Genomic DNA, 17,295 nt, shown 5'->3' with positions numbered 1-17,295 from the left:
CTTTCAAAAGAAAATAAACATTTTTTGGTCGGGGTCAAAAGGTTGCTTGAAGCTGGTAACCTGTGGATGGTTGCAGTCATTTAACATTACATCTCAGATGATCACCTATCATTTTTTTTTAAGATGGGTCATTATGAGGTGACTTAATTAAATGTCTCTGGCAGCATTAGGTCAATATACCCAAAGACTAAAGAATTGAAGTGCACTTATCATCCACCTTTCTTAAAAGGAGTCAGTTTTGAGGCGTGGTCTCGAAATAATGCATCTGTGTTCACAGAACAGGGCCCATGGGTATCCAGACGAACAATGGTGACACCTGGATGGGGTAAATAATGAATAATGTGCTCAAACAGCCCAGAGTCTGAAATACAAGGTGAAGAAAAGAGCAGCTAAGACATGAATGTTTTACTTGCGATGCCAGGATTTCATCACCAATCCATTTAAAAAAAAAAAAAAAAAACAGACATTGGAAGGTCATGTGTCTATGGTCTTCCTCTTGACCAGCCGATAGATTTTCTATTGGTTTCAGGTCAGGTTGGCGACCAAGTCCTTCTAGAAAATGAAATCTGCATCTATGTAAAGAGGGACAGATGTCAGAAAATGCATGTGTACATATCGTAACAAATCAACCGTGACTCCTGACTATATGTTTTCGACACTTGCATGAGATGTAATACCCCTCCATACTTTTCATGGCGGATCAGTAGTCACGGATCCGCATTTTGGAAAAAACAAAACAAAACCAAACAAAACAAAAAAAGCACTCTAGACACAGCGTATCGGTTTCATTCTTACATACTCTGGACAGACTTGGCATGTTTGCAGAGATGCAGGTGGTACTGAGGTAATGATGTTGAAATGAAGCTTCTCAAAGCACTGAATTCTCCTAGAAAATTGAACAAGGCTTTTCGTTGCTTCATTTGTTCTATGGCGCCATCAAGTGGTAAAGAAGATCAAATAGGATTAAATGAAGTTGTAAATCTTACATAGAAAACGACAGAAGTAGCTATATTGCACCTTTAGCAGTAAACGTGTAGTGAAAATACTCCAAAAGAAACAAAATCTTGTGCAATATTTATGAGTATAGAAAGGCATGAGTTTAAAACTGTCCACGGCTAAATGGGGCTCGAACCAATGACTTGGGTTATTAGAAAATCAATGCTCAATCAACTGCACAAACTGAACATACTGTATATGCACATCAGTGTTATTCTGATGTTAAAATGACCCAATGATATCCACAACCTTGGCTTTGTCTGCCATCGGTCACATGATTCTTTTGGGACTGTCACACCCTCTGACTAGATCTTCTTTTCTATGTCCCTTTTTGCTGGAGACACGTTCCGAAGCCACAGTTCATTACCCTTCATCACTGGTTTGTCAGCCCTTGGTCTTTTGCTTAAAGAGAAGAAAGCAGCAAAGGTGAAAAATAAGGAGAACGACGCATCACATGGGTAAAACTGCAAACTACTGCAACAAAGGCACGAAGATTACGCCGAGTTGGTATCACCAACCCTTGGTCAAGACCTGAAACCATCGGATCACGTGTTAAAGGAACTTGTTCATCCGCTCATTTAGAGACAGAAGATGAATTATAGAGAACGTGCCTCCTTGAGCGAATGCCTGATGGTCAGTTACAATTTTTTGTCCACTGGTATTATGTGTATCGTCATTTATTTTCCAATTTTTTTTGTACTTAGAACGGATTTTGGACGCCTGTTGATTTGGTTATTTGATCATCCGAGGCCCTTTTTTTTGTTAGTTTGAGTATCATCCTGCGTTCCTTTCCGTTTTGTCTGAAATATAATTTGTATCAGCTTTTGTTCAATTGTTTCCCGACATGTAAAAATGTGCTTCGGCTTTAATTTGTTTTCTTAATTGTAAATGTTTATTAAGTTTTGATCATTTTCTGAAATGGAAATGTGCTTCCACTTATGATCATTTGTTTTCTGAAATGAAGATCTGTTTTCTGAACTGTCCATTTATTTCTTCTTTTAGTTCATTTGTTTTGTGAAGCGTATTTGAAATGTGAATTTCATTTGTGAAATGTCCTTTAATGCCTGCTTTATGGTCATTTTTTTTTCGTAAATAGGTTTCTGCTTTTGTCAAAGTGTTTTATTTAATGTTTTTTTTTTAAATCAAGTTTTGCCCATTGCTATAGTGAAATGTCATTATTTTCTGCTTAATTTGTTTTCTGAATTGTAATTCAGTTTTCTGTTGCAGTATCTTCATAATCATGTGTGGATATCATCAATAACATGAGACAGAATGAAGTACCTGTTCATCCCTGCACTGATTCTTTGATTTGTCAAGTCAAAGAATCAGACCATTGTACAAATAATGGCGGCGCTTGGACAATTCATGAGTGTTTCTAAAGATTTGAAAACTGCGTTTGGTGTTCAGGGTTTGTTCACAAAATGCTGGTGACATCTATGTCCCTCTGAACAAAAAAAGGTTTTCTCCATAAGGTCACAACACGTACCCTGTGCCTCAGGTTAGCAGAGACCAGACTACTGGATGTACCAAGGTCTAATCTGGAGCTCAGGGGTATCAATATTTTTCTTTTTCTGGTCTTTTCCTTAGGAAATGCCTTCTATTTAACATTAGGCAAGATTCTTCGGTATTTTTTCAAACCCGTATCAAATCGTAACATTAAATCATCTTACACAAATATATATTAGGTTGTATTCAATGATTTGGGCTGGAATCAGTGTATGGATTTATGTTGGGTTTTGTTTTGTTCCTAGCCTCTGATGGTTTTCTTGTCCCTTGTCCACCAGTTCTCGTCAACCTGCTCCCGTGTTAGCCTATCAGCTCCCTGTTACATTTGCCTCTTGTCCAAATGTTGACCGTTGCCTCATCAATCAGGATTGTTTTTAGTTTCCTGTTTCCATTCAGTTGTTGTCAGGTCATTGTTGTTGTCAATCTGTTGTATTCTTCTGTGACAGTTGTTGTCGCCATCTCGTAGTCCATTTGAGCATAACTTCTAAATTTTCCAAGTCCCTTATTAAAAACTTTTCGAAACGGGGTTATTTCTTGTTTTTTTGTCACTTTCAGATTTGATTTGATTTGTTTTTGTATCATCAAATTTAATTATTTTGAGTGACCCCAGCTTCCCTTCTCCCTGAATTTGGGTCCACTACCCTCACATCCTCCACACCATTTCTGGACCCTGACAAAAACACATTTTTATACTTCAGCTTTTGACTCAAAATGAGATTTAGTATTGTTTCTAGGGTTTTAATGCATTTAATGTTATTTATTGCCATAAAAATATTCACACTAAAATATTTGGGTCCTGTTTTTATTTTTTTTAAGTTAACAGAAAATAAAAACTATAGCAATACCTAAATTTGTATTCCTCTTTAAAAAATCTCCTACCTTATAGGAAAAATATACAAAATATATCACGCCGCAACTCAGTATGCAAAATAATGTATACACTCCAAATTTTTAATGTTTCTGATTTCATAATGTGTAGTATGCTCAAAATACTCAATATTTCTCAAAACTTTGTGAAATATACACTGAACATTTTTAATACTCAACTATTGTATACTTCTTTTGTATTTCCTTTTCTCTTGTCAACTTATAGTAAATGAAGTATACACAACTTTTACATTTCACAACCACCTTGGTTAAATTACACTGCCGTATAGTCATTGTGTGCGCGTGTGTGTGTGTGTGTGTGTGTGTGTGTGTGTGTGTGTGTGTGGTAAAAAATTCATAATTCTCAACCAAAAAATATGCCAGCCCACTAAACAATCAGTCAAATCAGCTAATGTCAGAAATGAGAAATGTGGAGGACAACTGCCAGGTCTGGAATTTTTCTGGCTGAAAAATAGTTCGCACCCAAAGGATGCAAATCATGCCAAGGATGTCAAGACGTCACTGCTGTCATTTAGCACTGAGACCAGTTATCTGCAACCAGCTGCTCTAGAGCCACATCTGGCTTTTTTAACCCTTGTTGTGGGCCTTTGTGACTTTCGAAAAATAAAAATGACCATTTAATTTCAAATTATTTGTGATTGCTCTTTGATAGTTTTTTTCTAATGTAATTGATAATGCAATTTATGTGAAATGACAATCATTTAAATAAATCTTCTGATCGTTAAAATGTCATAAATTGTCAACTGCATACCAACATGACTTGCACACTCAATGATTAGGAAGTAGTACATCTGTTTACTGTGGTTTTACAATGTAATCACCGGACCATTCAAGAGTCAAGACATATGGCATATGCATAGTAATACCACACAATAAAATGCATATTCTGTTTGCTTCCCCAAGCAGACTACATTCCATAATCTGGTTGGATATGTATCTTTCATATGGCAGCACCCATATTAACATAGACATAGCACACAATATTCAGTTTCGGCCTTGAAAGGTGAGTGAAAATGCTAAATATACTGGCCCTCTCGAGGTTTCCTCTTCCGATAGCGCTTGGCAATGAAAGCGTGAAAGCCACTTTCTGCATCAGATAGGGAACTTCAGCTTGTCTCTGCAGGAGAACTACCAAATAACTTTGTTGCATACATGATGTCTACTGCCACCCGCTAGTGATGATCTATATAGGCTATACTATAGTATCTGTATATCATAATGTGGTGTTATGTGGGCAGCACGGCGGAAGGCTGGTTAGTACGTCCACCTCACATATGGAGGTTTGATTCTAGCTCCACCGTTCCTGTGTGAAGTTTGGATGTTCTCCCTGTAGTTACGTGAGGTTTTCTCCAGGTACTGCTGTTTCCTCCCACGTTCCCAAAAACATGCATGTTATGTGTAGATTTGGAGAATCCAAATTGCCCTTTAGTGTGTTTGTGAATGCAAATGGTTGTTCATCTCTGTGTGCCCTGCGATTGGTTGGCAACCAGCTCAGCCTGCTGCCCAAAGACAGCTGGGATGGGCACGAGCAAACCTGCAACCCTCGTGAGTGCAAGCGGTTAAGAAAATTTATGGATGGATCAAAAATGTCATTGTTTTAGACATCTGCTTGACCGTACCCTCTCCTCTCTTATCATTGTTGCTGTTCATTGTTCCCAGTTGCTCCTCCACACGTTCACATGGCAAAGCCACCTCCAATGTGAGTTAGGTTTAAACCTGGATCTTCCAGTATACAGTATATACCGTATTTAGTATTGTATTTGCTCAGGATGCCATCTCTTATCCTGTTATCTTCATCACCTTGGCCCTTGCAGGTCTTGTTTCGCTGCATGTAGTAGAAAAGTGCGTCTCCACTGCTTGATTGCATCTGCAGAATCATCAGCCAAAATACGTTTCTTCCCATCTGGAAACATTATGAAGTGTTGTTGGATCAGTCTTGCAAGCAAATGGTTGAATCCATGACTTATTCACTGTAGCTTAAACATATTCCGTCACAGCTGCTGCGGAAAGGATGAAAAATAATATAAACTGAAGCTAAAGCCTATATAAGATCATTTCAGGTGAGAATTTTAGAGATAGTATTGAAATTTAAACTTGGCATCATGTAATGTGGTGATGAAGCTAATGTATGTCATCATGTAAAGTGAATTCATGTTGTGTACATCATCATATAAGGTGATGTGACAAAGCACCCCAAAACACACATGAAAGAGCAACAATGCTTTGAATTCTTTGACCACAAAGCTGTGTCAGCATTTGTTGCATTATGGTGTGAGTGTTTCACATATGATGAATATAGACACCGATTATCCCGACTTGCGGTGCTGCACAACATATGAATTTACAGACAAGAAAAACAACCTCATCGATCAGTGAACATAATCGTAAGATTCCAAAGCAAAACTGGGCAAAGAGTAAGTAGGTGTAATAATTAAAATAACTATGGGGGATTGCAGGAGCAGTTTGTCTAATCTAAGACATGATATAGCATGTGAGTCACTGATGGTGGAGTGATTCTCATGTGTTATTTGGGTGCAGGCACCGTGGTTTTCAAATTCCACCCAGCAATGATGCACATGATCAGTCAACGGAGTGGTCTGTTTTACTAACGGACTTGGAATAGGCTTATGCCGTAAAATTGATGGGTGTTTGATATTGTAAGAAAAAAAAAAAAGATGTGCATAAGTAGCTCATAAATGCATAACTACGAGTTGAAGGATCCATAAAATGTTTTAGAGCATAATCATAGTCACACTACTTTAATATTGTCAGTAAGATATAATTGCAATGATATACAATTATCCGTTTTTAAGAGATGGCAAACAGCCTGTTTGCTCTGCAGTTATCTTCAAGCGGTTTTTGACACTTTAGATTGGTAGATTACAGCAACACTAACCTAACCTGATTCATATGATCAGCTCATCAGGTAGTTCTGTAGAAGCCTTATAATGATCCTGATCATGTGAATCCGGTGTGTCTGAGCAGGGTTACACCAAACATGCTGGATATGTGCCCTCCACGACCTGGGTTGGTGACCACTAGTATAGGTTTTTGAAGAAAAAAAAAACCCAAAACAAAACAAAAAAACATTATGACGAATGAGACTGCAGTTATACATTACTTCATTTGCTAAATTATCACAAAATAAACCAGCCATCTAGAAGATTGTTCTTTCCAAGATGTCATCTATGACCCTGAAATTCTAGGCAATTAGTTTTCAAGTACATTTAGCAAGTGACAATTTTCTCTTTACAGGAAATGGAAATGTCAGGTTTCACATCAAAAGGTATACCTCAAAATCCTGCTCAGCCTGCTGGATCGAGGTACAGCACCAACCCGCAGACAGTTGCCAGCCAGAGCAGGGGTTTTAATGGGTTTATTCCCATACAAAACTGTTATATGCAAGCAAGTTCAATGATGGCTGCTACGAGAATGCAATTTGTACCAATGACTCATCAGAATGTGCAACCACATCCCCAGACTAATGACACAATTCCTCAAGTGTTTGACCAGGTAGGTTGACGTTTTTTTTTTTTTTTTTTTTTTTTTTTTTTATATATATATTCATTTTTGGTGTGATAGAGCAAGCATCTGGAATGTGAGCCATGTCAGAGGTCAGGAGGTTGCTACAGTACAGCGTATTTAAGTGACAAAAATTAAAACATGTATCACTAAAAAAGAGCTTGAAAACAATACAAACAATATTAAAACACTGTCAATGTTAAGATTCAAGGACATTAAGACATTTTAAAGATTCAAAAGAAACAAATGACAATGACAGCCTGAAAACCCTGCAGAGGAAATCTATTTTGGCCACTTGTATCTGGAATCTCATTCTTTTGGTCACGACTCACAGCTCGTGACTATAGGTGAGGGTGGGAATGTAGATCGAGCAGTAAATCCAAAGCTTTCCTTTAGGCTCAGCTTCTTCAGCTCCATCCTGCTCACAAAACCCAGGGATACTTAAACTCAGCCTTCTGATTGAGGACCAGTCTCAGATTTGGAGGTCCTCCCACCCGCTTCACACTCAGACGTAAACTGATCCAGTGACAGTTAGAAATCATGGCCTGAAGAGGCCAACAGCACCACACCATCTGCCAAAAAAAAAAAAAAAAATGCAATGCTGAGACCACCAAATTGGACCTCCTCAACGCTTAGGCTGCACCTAGAATTTTTTTCCATAAAGGTCATGAACAGAAATGGTGACAAAGGCAAAGGGCAATCATGGTAGATACAAACCTCTCTGGAAATGAATTCAACTTTACTATCGGCAATGCGGAGCAAACTCTGACATTGGTTGTACAGGAACCGAACAGCCGGTATCAGTTCAGAGTTCAGATACACCTTACCAGGATGGACCAGAATTTCCCCAAAGCAATCCGGAAGTTGTTTTGCATGACTTCACCAAACGTTTTGCCTTGGGAATAGCTGAAGTTGCACTCTGATTGCTCAGCCGATACCTGTTAGCTGCCTCCAAAATCCAAAATGTCAAAAAAGGTGTGATAGGGCTCCTCCTTAAATTGACAGCATCCCATCGGCAGCTTCGGGGATTGCAGCCATGACTGGCACCGACCAGCTTATGACCACAACTTAGATAAGCCGCCTCAACAATGGAGTCACAGAACATGGACAAGTTGTAATCAATGTACCCCGTCTCCCCAGAACATGGGAGAGAGAACTCCGCTATTTTCAGAAGACCATCACAATACATTTGGATCTACCAGGCCTGACTGGCATCATCCCCTTCGTCTCTCTTCACCCGACTGTCCAAAGCATTTGGTCACAAAACCGATGATGTAACCACAAAGTTGATCATTGAACTGCGGCCTAGGGTGTGCGACCTGGTGGCAAGTGCACACATGGACTCCCTTATGTTTGAGCTTTGTGTTTGTTATGGAAATTCCGTGACAAGCACAGAAGTCTAACAACAAATAACCAAGTGTTCAAATCTCCTATCTACTTTTATGGTACAAACTTTATTCCTAACATACAGTATAATAATGCATGACTCAGACTGCCTATGACGTCCCCACATCGTGCCATTGCAACTGCATCATGTGACATTTAAATTGGCCCTAATTCTTGTGGCAGGAGCACATCATATGAGCTTAAAAATTAGAATGTGAGTCATTGAAGGCTAGGGTGTGGAAGGTACTTGTCAGATGGTGAATTATGTCAGATGTTTCATTATTCACTACCATTTGTGTGTTTCCACCTCCAGACAAATTTTGTACCAGAAGTGATGCTACCTAATGGCATGAACATGCGTCCTGTTGGATTACTGTAAGTAATAACAGGTGACATAGCCTGTAAAATTAATGTCTTAATGTCGGATAAAAGAAAAAAAATGTGGGTAATAATTGCATTACATCTCACCCGCTTCATGTGAATATTATTTTAGCGGAGGTTAAAGTATGTTGTACAGGAGGTACTGATGGTTAAAATAAAATGATGAAATTTGCCATTTTTCACAACTTTTTCTAATAAAGCATTTTACAAACAACTGCAACAAAGGTTTGACATAAAACACAATAATTATAATAAAATAATACACATGGATAAACGAGGTACGAAATTGAGTCCCTCTTGTTGTATAGTCCAATATACTGATTCACTAATGTGACTGACTAATAGGTACTATACGTGTGGGACAATGCGCTGCCTGTCACGTTGTGAGGAAGCCAGCCAATCCTTCAAAATAAACTGTACTTAACGACTTGGTACGCTTTTATTTCTAAGTTCCTCCTGGAAGCATAGTCATGACATTGCTCAACAAACTTGATGATCATTGGTTTCCAGAGTGAGCAGGCTCCATTTGAGCTGTTCTGAAATCACATTCACTCAATATTGTTCTGAAATGAAGCTCAAACTGCCAAATCAAGGTACTAGAAAAAAAATAAAAAAATCAGATGACAACTAATGTTCTTTTATTTCAATTAAATTTCCCTTTTTCTCTTGATTGATGCTCTTTTTTTGGCTGAGTTTCTTTTCTTTTTTTAAGTGCCATGTCATGCTGGTGACCAGCTATTTTGGTCGCCAGCATGACATGACGGTCAACCAAATGACTGTGTGCCATGCGTTGAGCACCAATGAACTAATTTTGTAATGTTTGTTCTGTGTGCTATTCAGGAATGGAGAGCTGTTGTATAAAGTCACAGCTCCGAACTATGCTGCTCCTCTACCACCCACCATTCCGAGGATTAAGTATGATTTTTTTTAATGTGTTTGTTTGTTTAATATGGTGCCCTGAGATGTGAGTTTAATTCTTTTAGTGACGACACTCAAAACTGAAATCAGATTTTCTTTCTGCACTGATTGTGTTCAGTCTGTTGCCTAAGTACCACAACAATGTTATTAGTTTGCAAGTCAACTTCAAATAGAGGTGGCAATAAACTGCTTGATGTCCCATTTAAAAAACAAAAAACAAAAACTGCCTGTCAGTCGTATCTGCCAAACAGCCGTGTGTTGTGAAATGAGATGAGGCAGTCCCACCATACAGCATTCATATTGCAAGTTGGTGCTTGCAAGTATAAAAAAAATAGTAGAAAAAAGTAGAGGAAAAAAAACTAATAAAAGAACTAAACATCTAAAAAAAGTGAATTAAGTGAAATCACTGGTATCTCAAGGCATCACTATTAGAGACGTTGAAACTGTTGGACTACTGGTAAAATATTTCAACACAATGGACCTCATGAACTAACAAATGCATAGTGAGTGTTTGAACCCTGTGCACATTGAGCATACTATGTGCAAAATCACTGACTGATTCACGGCATGTGTGTCAGTCATTTTCTTTGCACCACTGTGATATGTAGATGGATCACGATTTATTCTAAATGACAGTGTATGTCTGGGGTTCAAAAATGTGCATAAACCTCAATCATATATTTTGCACAAAAACATGCATCTGTTGCATCCCTGCAAATAGGCTGAGGTTTGGTTAAGAAATTAAACATAATACTGGTAGTAAGTTGTGAGAAATGACTCCCAAACCATTCATACCTTTCTTCATGTATTATTTTAAATGGTGCAGTTCATAATAAAGCTTGTAGACAACATACTCTATGATACTGTAATGATGTCAATCATTTTAAATAATTCCAAAGTAAAATTGAAAAATGCTGCACATTTGCAGAGGAAAATATCATATTAGCCTACCAGTGTAAACACTGCTGAAGTTGTTAAAATAGAGACTACTGAACAGAAGGCAAAAAAAAAAACCAAAAAAAACAGCATTTGTAGTTGATAAAGTTTATAACATCAGTGGTGGAAGCGACAGACAATCCGATAATGCCACTCTCTAATAATGTCAAACACCAGTGATGACTGGTGATTTTGAACATTTTGATGGTTGTTTGTCAACTGGAAATGTTTGGCATTTTCAGGATGCACACAACGGCCTACTTAAAGCCTTGAGCTTTGTATTTTGCCATTGGCGCTTCATGTGTTGGCGCCATCCACCCCATCCTAGAAGAGTTCAATTATCGTGGGTTCTTTTTCTCGAGAGAGAGGAGGATGGAGCAGGTGATCAATAGGTGTATCAGTGCAGTGTCTGCTTTGATGCCCTTAGTTCTCAATTTAGCCGCCCAGTGGTGTCCCTGCCCTCAACTATGGTCACAAGCTGTGACAACACAAGCTGTGGATTGTGACTAAAAAAACAAATCCCAGATACAAGCGGCACGAAATGAGTTTCCTCCGTAGTGTGTCCGAGCTCTCCCTTAGAGACAGGGAGAGAAGCTTGGTCATTCGGGAGCGGCTCAGGGTTGCTCAGGGCTGCTCCTACATATTGAGAGTAGCCAGTTGAAGCGGCTTGGGCATCTGAGATGATTCCCTGGTGAAGTGTTATGGGTATGTCTCACCGGCGGATAGACTATCTCTCTGAGCTGGGCTGAGAACATCTGATCACCTCCCCAGATGAGCTGGACAAAGACAGGGGAGATGCAAGTCTGGGCGTCCCTGCTGAAGCTGCTGCCTCATGAAGCGACCTTGCATGAATGGCCTAGATTTGTTCTGGAAAAATTGCATTTGTCGTGGAAAACCTGAAATCTAGGGGTGTCATATAAATGTAATATGTAAAAAATGTGTTTGACTACTTACACATCTTTACAGAAATACTCTTGTTTTCGTATATTTTTCACAAAGTTCTAAATGCAAATGCATGTAAGACTTCAGTGGCAGTGACTAAAGACTGAAACGTCTAGATAAATTGAATAGCACTACACTGAAAAATAAAATTAAACAAATACTGATAACAGAATAAAATCCTGATACATTAATCTGTGGATGAATGCTCCTTTTTCAAGTGGGGAAGCTGCACATACAATAAATTGTGTTATTTGACTTTCAAGCATATGTTAATTGTTGGGGGGGGGCATGTAAAATCTCAAAAAGGATGCATATTGGTTCAGGCGGGCCCTGTTGTGCATAGTTAGTGAATGAGGCCCATTATCTTGTATAGCAAGAACTAGGCAATGACGACTACTGCAACATGTCCTGACAATTTCACCAAGGTGCCTTGTTTTTTTTTTTCATCAAATTTCAGGAAGATAAACAAAAAAACTGATCAAACGTATGTCAAGAAACCTCCAAATGCATTCATGTTGTTCATGAAGGAACATAGGCAAGCTGTTAGGCACCATTCTCACTTAAGAAACAGCGCAGATATAAACAAGATCCTCGGAAGAATGGTAAGTGCCCCTGCTCACATGATATCAAACAAAATTAATCATTAACACTTACAACGTGGCTACAACGTAAATGCCATGGATGTAACAATACAACTACTCCTTTTGGCTGTAATTCCAGATGGATGTTTATTTGGGGAGTGCCAAAAAATTAATTCTCAGGGATTGATACAATTTAAACCCATATAACAAGTCCGTAAATTGATAGTGTGTAAAAAATAAAATCAATCCGCTTGTGGGTTTCCATTCTACGTTGGAGGCATGCTTTGCCATGACGTCACCACGCAGTCCAGTAGTCCAAAAGCCATGTGGTGAATTTAAATGTAACGTATCACTCTGCTGCTAACGATGTGTTTGACCATCACAAGCTGCTGAGTATGTAAGCATTAAAAGTGGACTCTATTACAGGTCCCGATCACGTTGAAGCCTAACCGTGATAAATATTTCGGCGTGGCTGTCATTTTTGATCCATTGAATAGATCACCAACGGCACGATGACTATCTTTGCTCTGGCACGCACACATGCATTAAATGTGCTAACCAGGAACAAATATCTATACAAGAACAAAAAGTAAATGGTCTGTAGTGAACACAACACAAAAATACTGTAGATTTAGCCCCAAGTTACTGTAATTCACAAACATATTACTCACATGCATGTACTGTACTAACTCAAATGTTACAATTGTGACTGATAATGCTGCTGATCTGCTCAGAGATGAACAATCTGCCAAAGGTGTCATGCTTTGCCCATGCTCTCAATTTAGATGCTCACTTGAAAAAGTGTATTTTCATCTTATTTCTCATGAATATCCTGAAAAATATTAATGGTTTTTCTTTGGGCAACAGTTATTCACATATTATTTTTGTCCTGCAATTTCCTGTGAAATGACAATGTATTTTGTAACTTTTTTTTTTTTTTGTTAATCTTATTTAGTACTGTAAAAGCTGTACAATGTATAGCTAGCTTCAAAGAATAGCAGTTGTCCTCATGCTATTTTGGGGGGACAAGGCATGTTCCTTTTCAAATCCAAACTTATTAAATGTACAAAAAAGAAGACTCTTTGTCTCCCTGTAGACCAGTGCTTCTCAATTATATTTGAGAAGAATTATATTTTCATGCCCCCCACTTGACATGCTGACTACAAATGAAATGATTTTATATAAATATTGTCTAAATATACCTAAATCAATATCCTTTTTAATATTAACAAAAGAAAAAAGCAGTATAAATCATCTTTCAACAACTTTTTTTTATTATTTTTACAGCATATACATAAGTTACAGCTTAATCTAAAACTTAAAAAAATAAAAACAGGGTACATCAAAGTGCCTTTTATTCCTATTAATTTAGTGCAATTACACTTTACTTGACAAAACCAAATCCTTTTCCCGAGGGTCATTCGCACCCCCCTGATATCACCTCGCACCCGTGGCTAAACACAAAGTAACATGAATTGACATGAAGACAATGGGACTTTTTTTTTTTTCTTTAACCCAAACCACGAAGACTCTTGGTTGCAAGCATGATCAAAATGTAAGGCGTGTGATGTTTTCTTGCTTAAAAATTGAACGTCTTGCTGGCCACCATCATTTTCATCTTCAATTGCCTTAAAAATCTGCACACCCACATAATTTGAGTTCAATTTTTTGGTGAGCCTTTCATGTTGCATACAAAGTTTTGAAATGATGACACGGGCCTTATTTTTTCATGTTTCCTTACATTGGAACAGTAGTGTGTTTTATTTTTTTTCTAATCCGCCGCATACTCATCTCATTCTCTGCATTTGAACTACTTACAACTGGAGTTTTGGTGTTCTGTCTGCTGAGATCTAAACATGCACCACGCAACCCATTTATATGCTAATTGTATTTTACTACTTCTACATAGTGGCATTTGCTACCTCAGGAAGAGAAAGCAAAGTATTATGAGCTGGCTGACAAAGTGAAGCGACTGCACTCCCAGCAGCATCCAGACTGGTCCTGGAGGCACAACTATGTAAGTGCGCTCTTATTGTAATATCCTATAAATATATTTGGCTAATGTTTTCTCTCTCTAGGGCAAAAAGGAGGACTGTGATCATATTATGGAGCCAGATGCCAACAGTGTGCAGGGTAAGAATAGTGCGTTTGCATGCATGTGTTTATGCGTGAGAATGAATTTTCTACAGAGGCACTTTTATGTTTGAAAGAAATTGTGAAGTAACAAGCCACATTCTGCCATGTAGCAGCGCTGGTACCAGAGGTTGAGGAAGGAAGTGGACAAGCTGAGACCGATTTTGAGGATGACCCCGATGACTCCTTGTCTCTGAGTTCAACAACAGTGCAACTCTCCCTCGAAGAGCATATTTCCCAAATCTACCTTAAACAGGCACCTGGTTTGAACCAGAGGATTAGCCACCCTCCGTCCCGATCACCCAAGCATTCGTCGTCAAGGTTTCTTCCGGACTGTTGATGACTGTTGATGGACTTTATCATGCACGTTCTTCCCAGGCAGACGTTCCGAGGATTTTTATGCACAAGCCTCGTTTCTGCCACTGAAGGCAACCGCATTATTGACTTGCAGCCAATACATGACCCTATATTGAGGGATTTACTCGTATGTGCACATTCTATATTCTGAACTTTTCTACACATGCACACACACAGTGGAAGTCATACAATTGTCACAGGATCAACAATCTTGCACATGGAATACATTGTTCATCTTGTAGCCTCTTAAATACTGGAAGGGAAAACTGAATTTTCCGGCAAATTGGCATTACATTAATGCAGTTAAGTCCAGTAACCCTTGGGCATTGACACAGCTGCTTTCACTTTTCTTTGCCACCACAATGTAGTTTCAAAAAAAAAAATCAAGAATAATTCAGTTTTAATTCAAGAGGTTACACAAAAAAGACATCCACCACAGCAACATACAGTGCAGGCCTAATGTTTAGACACATTTTATTCAATGTGTGCTCTTTATTTTCATGACTACATCTTGGGTGTTGAACTCCAGAATCCTGCATGTTTTGCATTATTTCTCTACTCAACACATCTAATTCAAATGATTAGCTTATTAGTAAGCTTTACAGGAGCATGAAAATGAGCCTCATCATTTGAATCAGGTGTGTTTGTGAGAGGATAGAAAGCATGCAGGATACAGGCCCTCGACTGGAGTTTGACACCTGTGATTTACATTGTAGATTCTCACTGAAAAGGTGTACAAAGTAAACTCCAAATGAAACCTTGTGGCATCATGTTCTTAAAAACACAACAAAACAAGCAAACAAACAAAATAACAGGTAAAATACTGAAAACACCCTTGGTCTTCTCTTGTTGAGCTTCAAGAAGTAGTCACCAGAAATGGTTTTCATTTCAACAAAGCACCTCATCAGGGTCAGTTATTAGACTGGTTGGCTTTATCAGTGATCAGTTGTATTTCACAGGAATCAGGTTGAAGTCAGCCAACAGCCCTATTAGACAATTCTTAAATTCTTGTTTTGGACAACTTAACGTTCATACGGCAAGAACCAATCATCTAATGAAAAAACAAGTGGTCATGATCACATTAAAGAAATTAAATGAGAAGGTGTGTCCAACTTGGCCTGTATTGTGTATCAATCATATAATAGCATGAGCAAAGGAGTAAATATAAAGCAGTAATCTAGGAATATCAATAAATGAAAAATAACAATTATGAAGCCAATGAATAATACGTCGGTATAATGTGGAAGATTTGAAAGGTAACATTTTCATTTTGAGCTACAAGCAAAGACGTTTTTGAAGAATGTGAAATATTTTCATTCTGTTTGCGCGTATGATTTAAGGGCATGCAAGTTCTGAGGTTTTTTGCTTGTATATTGTTCACATCTTAACATTCCTAGTTTCTCGCTTCCCCAAAAACATGACCCTGATGTTTTTCTCACGTCCCCAAGCATATCAACTCTTAAAACACCACATTGAGATTCCTCGGATAAAAGTGACCTTTATTGTATCCCTTGTGGCAGTTGTACTGACAAAAATGGCATGCATCAGCCAGATCACAAATAATATAGGATTTTTTAACAAGTTAATCCTTTGTTGGTATTTTACCGATTCAGACTACCAGGGGTGAAGCTTAAAGCATGGAAACATTCTTTCATGCAGGCATAGGTGGAGAGTGCTTGACAACGAACAAAAATTATTCAAGCAGATTGGTTGACAAAGAGGCAATAAAGCGGCACTTGACAAAAGTGCATTTGAATGTGCAAACATTAAAACGGATTCATACTATATCAAATTAGCGGTATATATCATAAATGTAAGCCTTGTAAATGATATATTACATATTTCTGCTCTCTCACCAAATTGCAGCTGGATTTGGGGAGAGGCTGCTAGCTCGTTTTGAAGGCATTGCACGAGTGACCTAAATTACAAACTTGACACAGTTTTTGACTCCTTGGTCAATAACACTTTAGTGGCTTGCTTCCAAAACAACCCATATCTGGACTCTCTTCCCCCGAAAGACAAGGACTTCTTGCGATACGAGAATCTTTCCTCTTCTTCCTATCAGGTGGCATCAAGACTGCTGGTTGGACTGGACTGACGGCTCAAGGAAACTCATATACATTCAAAACATACATGCCCGCACTTTACGCACCGGATTTGAAGTCGCAGCGCTAAAATCAAGAGAAAAAATGGTGTACATTATAGTCTGAAAAACACGGAAAATAAGCACCTACGTTACTTTATTTTTTTTTAGTTTATTTATCTATTAATTTTTATCCCCAGAGTTTCGAAGAAGAGATTTTGCTCAGTCAAGTAAATAACGTCTTATTCAAAGGAGGACATTTTTACTTTTTTTTTTTTTGCTGGTGCATCAGTCAGCTGTGCCGCCACTCCACTTTAATCACTCAAATTTAATTGACAACCTTAAGACAAAACAAGCTAATCGCACAGCACAACGCCTGGAGTGAGTTCTCTTGGCACTAGAATGCAACAAGCGATTAAGTTCACTATCTTCAGTATACGAAAAATGCCTAGCCAAAAAAGCCAAAACACAGCAATGTAGTAGGTGGGTCAGTACTTTGTTGAAAACAATACAAGGAATGATGATGCACTGCAGTACTGACAATACTTGTAGAGCATATCCTAATTTAAGCAATGCAGTCTTAGTTTCTTGTAGGTATGTCCTGATCGCAATTGTTTTGCATCCAAGTCACATGATTTTAAGGGTCTACTAATAGAGTCCAGTAAA

General features: G+C 38.3%; 1 protein-coding gene across 3 annotated transcripts; it reads left to right on the top strand.

Annotated features, from left to right (window-relative positions):
- Positions 1 to 5,702: 5,702 nt before the first annotated feature.
- On the top strand, positions 5,703 to 15,256 carry LOC148416105 (uncharacterized). 3 transcript variants are annotated; one of them, XM_088427957.1, is made up of 8 exons: positions 5,703 to 5,804; positions 6,646 to 6,903; positions 8,612 to 8,673; positions 9,520 to 9,594; positions 11,933 to 12,077; positions 13,966 to 14,073; positions 14,135 to 14,189; positions 14,306 to 15,256. In XM_088427957.1, the coding sequence occupies exons 2-8, from the start codon at positions 6,649 to 6,651 to the stop codon at positions 14,527 to 14,529; spliced, it is 924 nt and encodes a 307-aa protein (XP_088284083.1). In that variant the 5' UTR covers positions 5,703 to 5,804; positions 6,646 to 6,648; the 3' UTR covers positions 14,530 to 15,256. The 3 variants fall into 3 exon arrangements, with proteins under 3 accessions (XP_088284083.1, XP_088284081.1, XP_088284082.1); XM_088427955.1 differs by having other exon boundaries at positions 14,303 to 15,256; XM_088427956.1 differs by having other exon boundaries at positions 5,737 to 5,774; positions 14,303 to 15,256.
- Positions 15,257 to 17,295: the final 2,039 nt, after the last annotated feature.

This window comes from Hippichthys cyanospilos, chromosome 11 (genome assembly GCF_059441005.1).
Source record: "Hippichthys cyanospilos isolate Australia breed blue-spotted pipefish chromosome 11, RoL_Hcya_1.0, whole genome shotgun sequence".
Lineage (NCBI taxonomy): Eukaryota > Metazoa > Chordata > Actinopteri > Syngnathiformes > Syngnathidae > Hippichthys > Hippichthys cyanospilos.
Note: the sequence above shows the minus strand (reverse complement) of the source record. Positions and strands in the feature narration are given on the sequence as shown.

Coding starts and splice junctions, on each gene's coding strand:
- LOC148416105 (XM_088427955.1), top strand. CDS start 6,649: ATGGAAATGTCAGGTTTCACATCAAAAGGTATACCTCAAAATCCTGCT. Junction 6,904..8,611: donor TTCCTCAAGTGTTTGACCAG/GTAGGTTGACGT, acceptor TTCCACCTCCAG/ACAAATTTTGTACCAGAAGT. Junction 14,074..14,134: donor GGTCCTGGAGGCACAACTAT/GTAAGTGCGCTC, acceptor TTCTCTCTCTAG/GGCAAAAAGGAGGACTGTGA.